At 40.4% G+C, this 12,459-nt stretch overlaps 1 protein-coding gene across 1 annotated transcript in view; it reads right to left on the bottom strand.

The window, feature by feature from the left end:
• heatr5a (HEAT repeat containing 5a) overlaps positions 1-12,459 on the bottom strand; it is a 52,532-nt gene that overhangs the window by 29,168 nt on the left and 10,905 nt on the right. Inside the window, exons 5-14 of the mRNA XM_085342576.1 lie at positions 11,367-11,516; positions 10,988-11,159; positions 9,968-10,128; positions 9,645-9,894; positions 8,572-8,727; positions 6,994-7,244; positions 6,667-6,778; positions 5,645-5,797; positions 2,360-2,459; positions 2,137-2,246 (exon numbers count right to left, since the gene is read on the bottom strand). Coding sequence (XP_085198702.1) covers positions 2,137-2,246; positions 2,360-2,459; positions 5,645-5,797; positions 6,667-6,778; positions 6,994-7,244; positions 8,572-8,727; positions 9,645-9,894; positions 9,968-10,128; positions 10,988-11,159; positions 11,367-11,516 — 1,615 coding nt within the window. The remainder of the gene's footprint in view (positions 1-2,136; positions 2,247-2,359; positions 2,460-5,644; positions 5,798-6,666; positions 6,779-6,993; positions 7,245-8,571; positions 8,728-9,644; positions 9,895-9,967; positions 10,129-10,987; positions 11,160-11,366; positions 11,517-12,459) is intronic.

Raw genomic sequence — 12,459 nt, 5'->3', positions numbered from 1 at the left:
GGAGCTCTAATTAGCAGAAAAGAGGTGAAGAGGAATAATTTCTGCTGAAAAGAGGTAAAGAAGCAAAAAGCCGAGTTGAAAAGAAGTGTAGAAGCAGAAGTGCTTGCTGAAGATGGCTGTATGTGTAATGACACACTGGAGAGTGTCAAGAAAGCAGAGCGCATGCAAGCAGTGAACATGTGTAGCAGCTGTCACAGGTAGGATTCGAACCTCTGCCACCGGGTCTCACGACAGATGCCCTACCCTCTGAGCCAAATGAGTTCTGGTCACAAGCAAAGATATGATGAGAGGGAAAATGTGCACTGTGGAGCAGCAGCTCAAATTAGCAGAAAAGAGGTGAAGAGGAAGAACTTTGTTGTGAAATGAGGTAAAGAAACTGAAATTTGTGCTTAAAACAAGTGAAAAAGCTGAACTCTGAAATCCTGCTAAAACAGCAGAAGAGGCTGATATTTTTCAGCTACTCATTGAGCCAAACTGGTTCTCACGTAACTGAAAAAAGGTGGAAAAGCTTAAAATTCTAATGAAAACAGCAGAAGAGGCTGAGTGCACTGTGGAACAGAAGCTCAAATTAGCAGAAAAGAGGTGAAAACAGCAGAAGAGGGTGAGATTTGTGCTGATAAGAGGTGAAACTGCGGAACCAATCAGAGGTACTGCTTCTGTCTGCTTCATCAGGCTGTGTACTTGTATGTATTTCTGCCATAGACTGTTAACCAGAATCTGAGGTCCATATTAGAAAAGCTGCTAAAATCATTAAACTTTGCAGAATTGTAATAAATTATCAATATGAATTACCGGTCTGTGATAGTGTATAAATTTGTAGTTAAAAAAAAAACATGTGGGCCAAGGTGGAATCGAACCCACGACCTCTGGTCTGAAGAGCGGTGTCATTACCAATCGCGCCACCTCTAAGGGGGCGGGCGCTTTGAAAAAAAGGGTGATGAGGAGTCAGAATTAGATCGCGGTGAGACGCGAAAAACGCCGTTTTTTGGAGTTACAAAACGTCGTGTAACTCAAAAACTAGGTGGGATAGAAGCATAATTCTTGCACTGGGTGAATCAGCGGACTTTGGTGTACTTTGACTGCGATTTACATAGCTCTTTGTATCTCCGTCGCGGAGATATGACGAGAGAAGAAACGGCTTCATTTTCGGAATTTGAAAAATGAGAGGAGGACAGATTTCCACCCCTCAAACAAGTCTAACTCATCTCAGAACGGTAATAGGTGAGAAAATAATTCTTGAATTGTGAGTGTCAGGAGTGTCTGAAGATATACAGGGACAAGCCTCATGTCTTAACTTTGCTTCGTTAAGGAGATATGACGATTTGAAAATGCCTTCAGTTTCAGTATTTCAGCTCTGAGTTTCACAACCTCCCCATAGACTTTGAATGGGGAGTTTTTAGACCATGTGTCACTTCGAGGCAAATTGTGAAAAAAACGTAACTCTCACAATAATTATAGTGACACTGTCTTAAAGCCAGCAAAAATACCTACGTTTTGATGTATAATTTGTGGAAGTTGAGTGGAAATTGAGCGAGTAGCAAGGAGTTGTTCAGACATGAAGAGAAAATTCAGAACGGACGAGTGTGCAGTGGGAGTTAATTGCATAGCAACCATAGCAACACATGTATTTTCTGAAAAATCACAAAGTTGTAACTGAAAACTTAAAGAGTCATTACATGAAAACGGTAACAGATATGAAAAAGCTGAATCACACAGGAATAGCCCAATCATCTGAGAACGTTTTAAAGTTTGAATGGAGTTTCTAGGTGAAAGTATGAGGAAGTAGTTAAGTTTCAAAGACAAGCAAGTTTTAGCAGAATTGTAGAAGTTTCCCATTCATTTCAATGGGACAAATTAAAGGAAAAAAGTGTAATATTTTAAAAAGTATAATAGTAATAAGTACCAAAAGATATAGCAGTCGAAAGCAGAAATAGCAGAACAGTTTAGAGTTTGAATGGTAAAAATCGGCTGAAAACTGAGGGAGTAGTTAAGCGGCAAAGAAACGGAGCAACTAGAATAATAAAGGATAAAGAATAAAGAGAAACAGGATCTCAATAGTGTGGATGCCTACGGCATCCACCCAATGAAAAGAAGAAAGAAAATAAGTGCAAAACAGTATCAGAGGTGAAGCATTACCCTGGTAAGTTTGTGGATGCAGTAGAGCAAGCAGCTCATATACTCTCAGCCTGTAGACGATGGACCAGCTCTTAACTGAATTGCCATAAGACCTGAATAGAGCAGGCAACCTGGAGACATAAATAAATGGATACTAAGACTATATAACTGAAAATGACATTAAACAAATTTTTTAACATACATTTAAACAATTCTATACAAGTAAAACCAACGAGGCACTAACTTGGTAAGCAGAGCCACAGCACAGGTTAATGGTGTGAGTAGACGGCTGATGACTTCATCAGTCACAAGCTCTCTACAGTGCTGCAGCAGGTTCTTCATCGCTGTTCAGACACACAGTTGAGAGAAATTTTAATTTTCTTTCTTAATCACACACACACACACACACACACACACACACACACACACCTCTCTTATGGTGACATCTAATTGACATCTAATTGACATAATGCTTTCCCTAGCCCCTTACCTTAACACTAACAATGAAAAACTAGAAAAAATTGCATTTCCTGCGAAAATGCTGTGTGGATGCCTTACGCTGAAGATTTCTGCTGAAAAAAGCAGAAAAAGTTGAAAAAACAAAAAACATTGCCCTGAGCGAGATTCGAACCTGGCCTTTCTGATCTATAGGCGGCGTCTCACCTTACTGGACCAAACTGATTCTTACAAAGAAGAGGTGGAGAGACTGACAATTCTGGTGAAATTAGCAGAAGCTGCTTAGTATTGTGCTAATAAGAGGTGAAAAGGCTAAACATTTAGCAGAAAAGAGGTGAATCAGAAGAAGTTCTGCTGAAAAGAGGTAAAGAAGCAAAAAGATGAGTTGAAAAGAGGTGTAGAAGTGCTTGCTGAAGATGGCTGTATGTGTAATGACACACTGGAGAGTGTCAAGAAAGCAGAGCGCATGCAAGCAGGGAACATGTGTAGCAACTGTCACAGGTAGGATTCGAAACTCTGCCCCCGGGTCTCACGGCAGCTGCCCTACCCTCTGAGCCAAATGAGTTCTGGTCTCAAGCAAATATATGATGAGAGAGAAAATGTGCACTGTGGAGCAGAAGCTCAAATTAGCAGAAAAGAGGTGAAGAGGAAGAACTTTGTTGTGAAATGAGGTAAAGAAACTGAAATTTGTGCTTAAAACAAGTGAAAAAGCTGAACTCTGAAATCCTGCTAAAACAGTAGTAGAGGCTGATATTTTTCAGCTACTCACTGAGCCAAACTGGTTCTCACGTAACTGAAAAAAGGTGGAAAAGCTTAAAATTCTAATGAAAACAGCAGAAGAGGCTAAGTGCACTGTGGAGCAGGAGCTCTAATTAGCAGAAAAGAGGTGAAGAGGAATAATTTCTGCTGAAAAGAGGTAAAGAAGCAAAAAGCCGAGTTGAAAAGAAGTGTAGAAGCAGAAGTGCTTGCTGAAGATGGCTGTATGTGTAATGACACACTGGAGAGTGTCAAGAAAGCAGAGCGCATGCAAGCAGTGAACATGTGTAGCAGCTGTCACAGGTAGGATTCGAACCTCTGCCACCGGGTCTCACGACAGATGCCCTACCCTCTGAGCCAAATGAGTTCTGGTCACAAGCAAAGATATGATGAGAGGGAAAATGTGCACTGTGGAGCAGCAGCTCAAATTAGCAGAAAAGAGGTGAAGAGGAAGAACTTTGTTGTGAAATGAGGTAAAGAAACTGAAATTTGTGCTTAAAACAAGTGAAAAAGCTGAACTCTGAAATCCTGCTAAAACAGCAGAAGAGGCTGATATTTTTCAGCTACTCATTGAGCCAAACTGGTTCTCACGTAACTGAAAAAAGGTGGAAAAGCTTAAAATTCTAATGAAAACAGCAGAAGAGGCTGAGTGCACTGTGGAACAGAAGCTCAAATTAGCAGAAAAGAGGTGAAAACAGCAGAAGAGGGTGAGATTTGTGCTGATAAGAGGTGAAACTGCGGAACCAATCAGAGGTACTGCTTCTGTCTGCTTCATCAGGCTGTGTACTTGTATGTATTTCTGCCATAGACTGTTAACCAGAATCTGAGGTCCATATTAGAAAAGCTGCTAAAATCATTAAACTTTGCAGAATTGTAATAAATTATCAATATGAATTACCGGTCTGTGATAGTGTATAAATTTGTAGTTAAAAAAAAAACATGTGGGCCAAGGTGGAATCGAACCCACGACCTCTGGTCTGAAGAGCGGTGTCATTACCAATCGCGCCACCTCTAAGGGGGCGGGCGCTTTGAAAAAAAGGGTGATGAGGAGTCAGAATTAGATCGCGGTGAGACGCGAAAAACGCCGTTTTTTGGAGTTACAAAACGTCGTGTAACTCAAAAACTAGGTGGGATAGAAGCATAATTCTTGCACTGGGTGAATCAGCGGACTTTGGTGTACTTTGACTGCGATTTACATAGCTCTTTGTATCTCCGTCGCGGAGATATGACGAGAGAAGAAACGGCTTCATTTTCGGAATTTGAAAAATGAGAGGAGGACAGATTTCCACCCCTCAAACAAGTCTAACTCATCTCAGAACGGTAATAGGTGAGAAAATAATTCTTGAATTGTGAGTGTCAGGAGTGTCTGAAGATATACAGGGACAAGCCTCATGTCTTAACTTTGCTTCGTTAAGGAGATATGACGATTTGAAAATGCCTTCAGTTTCAGTATTTCAGCTCTGAGTTTCACAACCTCCCCATAGACTTTGAATGGGGAGTTTTTAGACCATGTGTCACTTCGAGGCAAATTGTGAAAAAAACGTAACTCTCACAATAATTATAGTGACACTGTCTTAAAGCCAGCAAAAATACCTACGTTTTGATGTATAATTTGTGGAAGTTGAGTGGAAATTGAGCGAGTAGCAAGGAGTTGTTCAGACATGAAGAGAAAATTCAGAACGGACGAGTGTGCAGTGGGAGTTAATTGCATAGCAACCATAGCAACACATGTATTTTCTGAAAAATCACAAAGTTGTAACTGAAAACTTAAAGAGTCATTACATGAAAACGGTAACAGATATGAAAAAGCTGAATCACACAGGAATAGCCCAATCATCTGAGAACGTTTTAAAGTTTGAATGGAGTTTCTAGGTGAAAGTATGAGGAAGTAGTTAAGTTTCAAAGACAAGCAAGTTTTAGCAGAATTGTAGAAGTTTCCCATTCATTTCAATGGGACAAATTAAAGGAAAAAAGTGTAATATTTTAAAAAGTATAATAGTAATAAGTACCAAAAGATATAGCAGTCGAAAGCAGAAATAGCAGAACAGTTTAGAGTTTGAATGGTAAAAATCGGCTGAAAACTGAGGGAGTAGTTAAGCGGCAAAGAAACGGAGCAACTAGAATAATAAAGGATAAAGAATAAAGAGAAACAGGATCTCAATAGTGTGGATGCCTACGGCATCCACCCAATGAATGCCTAACCCCTACCTAACCATAACCCAAATTTAACCCTGTCACTGAAACCACATTTGGAGTCTCAAAAATGCCTTCCAACTTGTGGAGACACAGATTTCTGTTTGGCAGTGAGTGTACCAACCACTGAGTGCTCCAGAACGTCCTTCGAGTGTAACCTGCCACGTGAAGTAGTCCCCACGTCGGAGCTCCATCTCCTGCTCACGAAGTGAAGCAGGAAACACACATCTCCACAGTAGAAGCAGGCGGGGCAGATGGTGCTCCACCACAGCTGGACCTATAAACACAGATTAATACACAAGGCACAACAAATTCCTATCAAATCTTTCATCTCTCCAGATACAAGCTCTCCAATCTACCACAGGGCCTCCTCGGAACACCTCAATGTAGAGGAGCAGCAGCTCTGAGCCCATTCTAAATAACTGAATTCCTTACTGTGTTGCTAAAGGAAAGCCCATCCACCCCTCAGAGAAAGCTCATTGCTTGTATCTGAGATCTCATTCTTTGGAACTAACAATAATAGTGCTAATACAGTTTGACGGATTTATTGCATTTCTCACCCGAACATTTGAAACACTTTTATAATTCAAAAAAAAAAAAAAAAAATCATTACACTTATCTGTTTTAATTTAAGAATGTTCTGCTGGTCAGTTACAATAAATTGGAGATTTGGAGCAACAGAGAGAAAAAGCAGGAAGTGGAAGTAATTATTAGGCATGTTTGTCTCACCATCCACTTCCCTGCCTACTCTGCTGGTGCATCAACAGCAAACTACAACCTATAAAAATTTACCAGTCAACAGCTGATGGTAGAAACAGGTTACTGAATAAACTCTTTGGTGTGACAAGGGATTTAATCAAATAAAATGTTAGTTCAAAGTTTAATATTATATTGTTATATTAGAGAAGAGGAGATTTTATTGTGGTACTAGATGAAATGATGTCAGTCATGGGGACCTGTATACCATGAATTTCTTTCAGGGAAAGCAAAACCTTTCAAATACTAATATCCCCTAAAGAAGCTGCAATCTGTAAGGGCATGCTTCTACTCCATCTCAAACACAATGGTAATGAAGATGTTTGCAGATCTTCACAGTTTCCTCTGGTATGGTGCAAGAAGATTTAGAGTGTAGTTCAGCAGTTTTACCCAGCGTGATTAAAGAGGAGATGAGCAGCCAGCCAGCCTGAGTCCTCTGGAGAGAAATCTGACTGTTCTGAGAGGCTGAACGGAGGAGGTCTTCTGCCAGATCCAACACCATCTACACACATAGATACACAACATAAATAATAACAAAGTGGAGCTATCAAACAAACTCATAAACAGGATTTCAGCAATAAAAGTAGTAGCCATGAAACTGTTTCAAAATAAAATTGACAAAAGCTTCAAATCACTCTAATGATGATGTGGTGATGCAATTCTGAAGATGTGTATGGCAAAATGTTCAGTGTAATAATGTGGTGCCAGTGTACACACCTTGTCCTTGGTGTGTGGAATTCCAAGTGGGCAGTGCTGCACTGCTGCCACCAGGGCAGCAATAGCAGCTCCATACCCAGCTACAGCGTCGGGTGAGGATTTCAGTGCCACTAGACGTTCGACGCAACAGTCCAGGAGGAGAGAGCAGTGAGACGGCATAGCCATGGCAACGCAGCGCAGGCACCAAGCAGCAGCCAGCCTGGCCAAGGTGGCTGGGTGAAGGAGGACAGAGATCACCGTGTCCAGGAGGGCTGGATGCATGAGTGGGAGAGACAGTCAGTCATACGCTGAGATTTTGCAGGACTTACGTCCACCTTTGTGAATACATTTGTAAATCACATTTCTTACATCACAACAAGTATTTTATTTGCCAGCTACTCTGAAAAGTAATCAGCTGCAGTGAGATGGATGTACTCCAACTTCACCATCTTAAGCTGCGATGGTATTAGGTTCTTCTCTGTAGGTTCAGTGTGCTCAGGGTATAGTGCAGTGGAAATGCTCCCAAAATTTTGAGATATATTAGAGACATTAGCCAATATAAAAAAAAAACAAAAAAAAAAAAACACTGTTGTGCTTTGTTCTACCTCCAGTATGACCATCTCAAAGTCTTGGGAACATTTCCAGCTAGAAGAGGAGCACCCTTAATCAGCAATGTACAACTGGAGTTAGTATCCACCTCACAGCAGTGTGGAAGATGTTGCATAATATGTGATGCATAGAGAGACACAGAGGTGGTTACAAAGAAAGAAACAAAGAAAGAAATATCTAAATTAAAACTGCAAGCAGTGATAAGAGGGCTTTTGCACTTTGGTGCACACCCTGGCTTGCTGTGGTCGAGCTGTGTTGCGATCCACCTTTGCTATAACTGAGCCTGGGAACTCATTGTTGTGGGCAGACTGATGGTCTGCTATGCCCACTAAATGGTGGTGGAGAATACCCACTAATTATGCATCCGCTCCTATATATATCATGAACAGAACTACCAATGAATTTTATATACATGGGATGATAAGATGTTCATTAAAGTACAATAGAAATGTTTAATTTTTACTGTGAAACATCATCAGTGTTTGAAGTTTATTCATGGTATCACGGACACGCCCTTCAAAAAAAATCTCTTAAATCCCAGGAGGAGTTTGAAAAAGTACAAGTGGTGGGAAATGCAAAAAAGATGTCAAAATCAACTATTAAATTCAAAATGGGGGACTTATGGCTGGTCGGGTTTAGGACATCAATCCAAAATAATTTTTGTGTCTCTTAGGATGTTACATGGGTGTGCCAAATTTCGTACATGTATGTGAACGACAGAGGTGGAGTTAATTGTTTGCAAATTTATAGGCGCTATGGAAGCATTCTGCACTGCACATATCTAAGACCAATAAAATACACAAGTTTTCACAAGACCTGATGTATGTGCAAAAATTTTTAATGGGATTTTGAGCATGGTTAAACTGTCAACAAGGTGACTCGTTTCCCTGAACAACAATAAACGGAGCAGATACAATAAGCCTTTTGCACTGTCAGCGCTCAGGCCCTAATGAGTGTCTTTAACACTATAGAAAAACACATCTTGCAGACCTGTGGTAGTGTCTGTGAGCAGGGGGGCCGCAGAAGATCCCAATCCCTGAACCAATGCTCCCATTTCCAGCAGGCAGCAAACCAACATGTGCTGACTGGCTGAGACATCTGCAGACGAGACTTTGGTCTCCACGTTCCTGTCAGTCAGAGCAGCATCTAAACACACATCATCAAAAACATGCATACTTTTACTAACACTTAATAAATAATGACACTGTAAATCAAATGGCTTCAGAAGCCAGTTACACCAAATATGGATATGGATGTTATTTCCTTTTTTATTTAGCACATTTTACTAAATAAATCTGGCAAAACAATACCCCAGCAACCCCAGCCCCATTTTCACCTATATAAGGTGATTCCTGTGCATCCTACAGGAATTTACAAGTTGATAATAACTTCACTGAAAAATTTGATAGGTGATGTGTCATAAAAGCTCAGATTCTCCAACATTCAGAAATGAAGGTCAAGATTATCACTGTAAGACTGTCAACGTTGGGGGGGGAAAGTGTTGCTGTTACTTTGTTTTAGCTACTGGCTGTACTTTGGAATACAGTTGTTCTCACATCAGGTTTCAGGGGTGTTGCTCCCAAGAGACAGTTGTATTTGTTTGAGTAACACAGTGAACTTAGCTTCACATTTGGCCTAAACGTACCACAAGGTTGTTATTTATAATACTTTTCATTATCAAAATGGAAAATATTCATAATATTTGGATGATTCTTCAGCTTCAAATGTTCAAAAATAGTGGGAAAAAAAGAGTTACTCCCAAAAGTCAAAATAAATTCTAGAGTTCAGAAAAAAACAAGGTAACAAATCTGATACAGCAAAAATTCACATCTGAGAAGCTAGTACCTGTAAAATTGTTTATATTCATATGCAGTGACTTTAATCAGTTGGTACAACTGATATTTTCCTATATGATTTTTAGCATTATTTCCATAATGTTCCTTCAGGAGCTATTCTAGCAATCATAACATGCTGTTATTGAGTGAATTATATATATATATTTAATACATTTGTCTAATACAGAGAAGACAGCCATATACAGAATTTCCTTTCACCATGCTCACCAACTGCTCGTTTCTGTGTGGCCACAGCGAGACAGAGCTGTTTTACAGCGTTGATCTGGGCCTTCTCTCCCAGCAGAGACCCCAGAGTGCTCCTCAGGATAAAAGAGACACACCGACGCGTCACTGCAGCATCAGCTGGTGTCTGCGTTGCCCTGACGTGTGACGCCAGCTCCATCAGCAAGGACAGGAAAGCAGGGAAGTTGGCTTCAAGCCAGGAGCTGCCCAAAGTGGAGACAAACACCACGTAGGCCTGAGAGGCAGGGGAGAGTGAGTTCACAACAAACATCTAAATAGCATGATTCCATGCTGTCACTGTGGTTCACCTGTGTAACTCCGATGCGGACGTCCTTGCTGACAGAGCTTGTACCCTTGAGCATGTCTCCACTGGCTCGGAGAAAACCCCCTCCACCCCGCAGAAACCCTCCAGACAGTAATTCCATGACCTCCTCCAGAGAGCCTTGACTCCGAGCACCCTGCCTGGGGGCTGCAGGGGAGGAGGGGGGCAATAGAGTTTATTGATCTCATATATGTGCAAATAGCTGTCTGAACATACATGTAAATGCCAACGTGGAGGGTTGGTAATTCAACTCACCCAGCAATTACAGTGTGAGACTGCAAATCTAATAAACACTGGGAAGCTCTAACTGCAATTGTACAACTCCAATAATGTAATCTAATGGCCAATTAAATTACATAATAATATGTAATCTGTGAATATGTCTTCACTGACATACTGATTGTTGAACTTGTCATCTATTGTCATAACCTGATGCAGAGAGCTGCTTATTTATAGGTACAGTGCAGCGGGAGGAAAAAAAATAATTTTTTGTAAAAAATACAAAGTAGCTTTATTTATTTTTTGGGAAGCTGAGTTCAGTTTCACACCCAGTAACACCCAAGAATGATTACTGCTAGATTGGTAAAAAAAGAAATCACAAAAATAGAACGGATTTGACAAACTGGAATAGGTTGAAAGACCTGAAAAAGCAAAGCATGATTCCATAATCTAAAGAAACAGATGAAAGACAAATTTATTAATATTCATCAGTCTGGAAAGGGTTACAAAGCCATTTCTAAGACTTTGGGATTCCAGTGAACCATGGTGACAGCCATTATACTTGGCAAAAAAAACCCGTCTTTTATGACCCCTAAGCCTTTTGGGAAAATATTCTGTGGACTGAGAAGAAAACAAAAGTTGAACTTGAGTCCCACTAAATCTGACACAAAACTAAACACAGCATTTTATTAAAATAACTTAAAGCATGGTGGTAGTGTCATGGTCTGGGGCTGCTTTGGGTTCGGATAACCTGTACATATTACAGAGCCCTATTTTGGGGTCATACCAGTGAACTGTCGCGGTTCCACAGCAGCAGCTAGGAGAATTCCCAGCAGTTTGGATACAGACACTCTGACGTTGTAGTTTGATCCTTCAAAAGCTCTGAAGCACACAGTGGCCACATTCTCCAGCTCACTGGTCCACAAGAATGCAGCCTCTCTCTGCAGCTCCAACAAAACCTGACCGGATGACACACAGAAGTACTTAGCTATCCAAACATCTGAGCCGAAAATGAGCACAAACCAAGACAAAGTTTCATAGACCTCCAGATTCAGATTGATTTTTAAAACTAGCTGCATGGAAGGAAATCAAACCTAAACTGACAGGGTGTTACAAGAACAATAAATAATAAATAATGTCAAATGAGACATGACGGCTGCTGTTACCTTGGCAGCAGCACAGCGTACAGCCATGGACCGGTCTGTCAGACAGGCTCTCACTACCTTGTAGATGTCACGGTGACACGACACTGCACTGACACCCAAACCTCGAAGGATCCTCTCCATGCTGAGCATGATCTCATAGCGACCCTGAGACTGAGAGCAGCACAGAAGGTTATTTGTGAAAAATCATCTCACAAATCTGCAGCTGTTCTGATTAAAATCTTTCTTTATCTTATAACTACTTTGACCTGTTCAAGTGAGAAAAGCCCTTCAAAATCTCAATCAGAATATCTAGGTAACATTTTCAGCATTTATCACTACACAGTTTCAGGGCAGGCAGGGATGTCACACACATGAGCCAGAGCCAGAATTAGCCTAAAGGTGGTGGTGTCAGAAGTCCATTCCAATGTTTTTTTTTTCATTATTTCCCAAAGTGAAATTAATTACACACACAAACACATGCACGTTTTCTTTGAATTACCACAAATTACAGAACAAGGTCCTGATAATGAACTGCATTTTCTTTCCTATAATTGTATGTAAGAGCTGTGGTGATGTATTTCTTTGTTTTACTAAAACCGCATGTCTTGGATAATGTGGAAAATATTATAAATCTATTATTGCAGGTATTTGTCCTAGGACATCACAAAGATCCAATGTATAATTAAACTTCTTTAACCTGAAAGAAAGGGAAATAATTTGGAGGTGTTTTTAAAGGTTGCCGGGCAACAGTTTTAGAGGACCCCTCTATATAGTGTTAGACAAATATTCAGCCATACTTGTGCCAGAGCTACAAACTTGATGATAGCTACTAAAAGCTTCTGGTTGAGATAAAACTTAAGTAAATATATAAATGTCCCTGTGTTATATATTTGACCCAGATCCAAAATGAATTCAAACCCAGTTCTTGTTATTTAAAGCCAGATGTGTGCTGTACAATCATTCTACCTCGGAAAGAATTACATATTAATGTCTGAATAAATGTCTGGTTTGTGGTTAGTCTGCATGTGTCCCTTTTTTGTTCCAGCAGAATCACTGACAATTTGTTAAACCTGCTTTAGTCTTTTCTACATCTTTCTGAAACTTACAAAAGCAG

Source organism: Diplotaxodon limnothrissa, linkage group LG19, assembly GCF_057381915.1.
Source record: "Diplotaxodon limnothrissa isolate DT_005_m linkage group LG19, D_limnothrissa_male_GT1.1, whole genome shotgun sequence".
NCBI lineage: Eukaryota > Metazoa > Chordata > Actinopteri > Cichliformes > Cichlidae > Diplotaxodon > Diplotaxodon limnothrissa.
The sequence above is the reverse complement of the archived record's forward strand: the minus strand, read 5'-3'. Positions and strand labels throughout refer to the sequence as shown.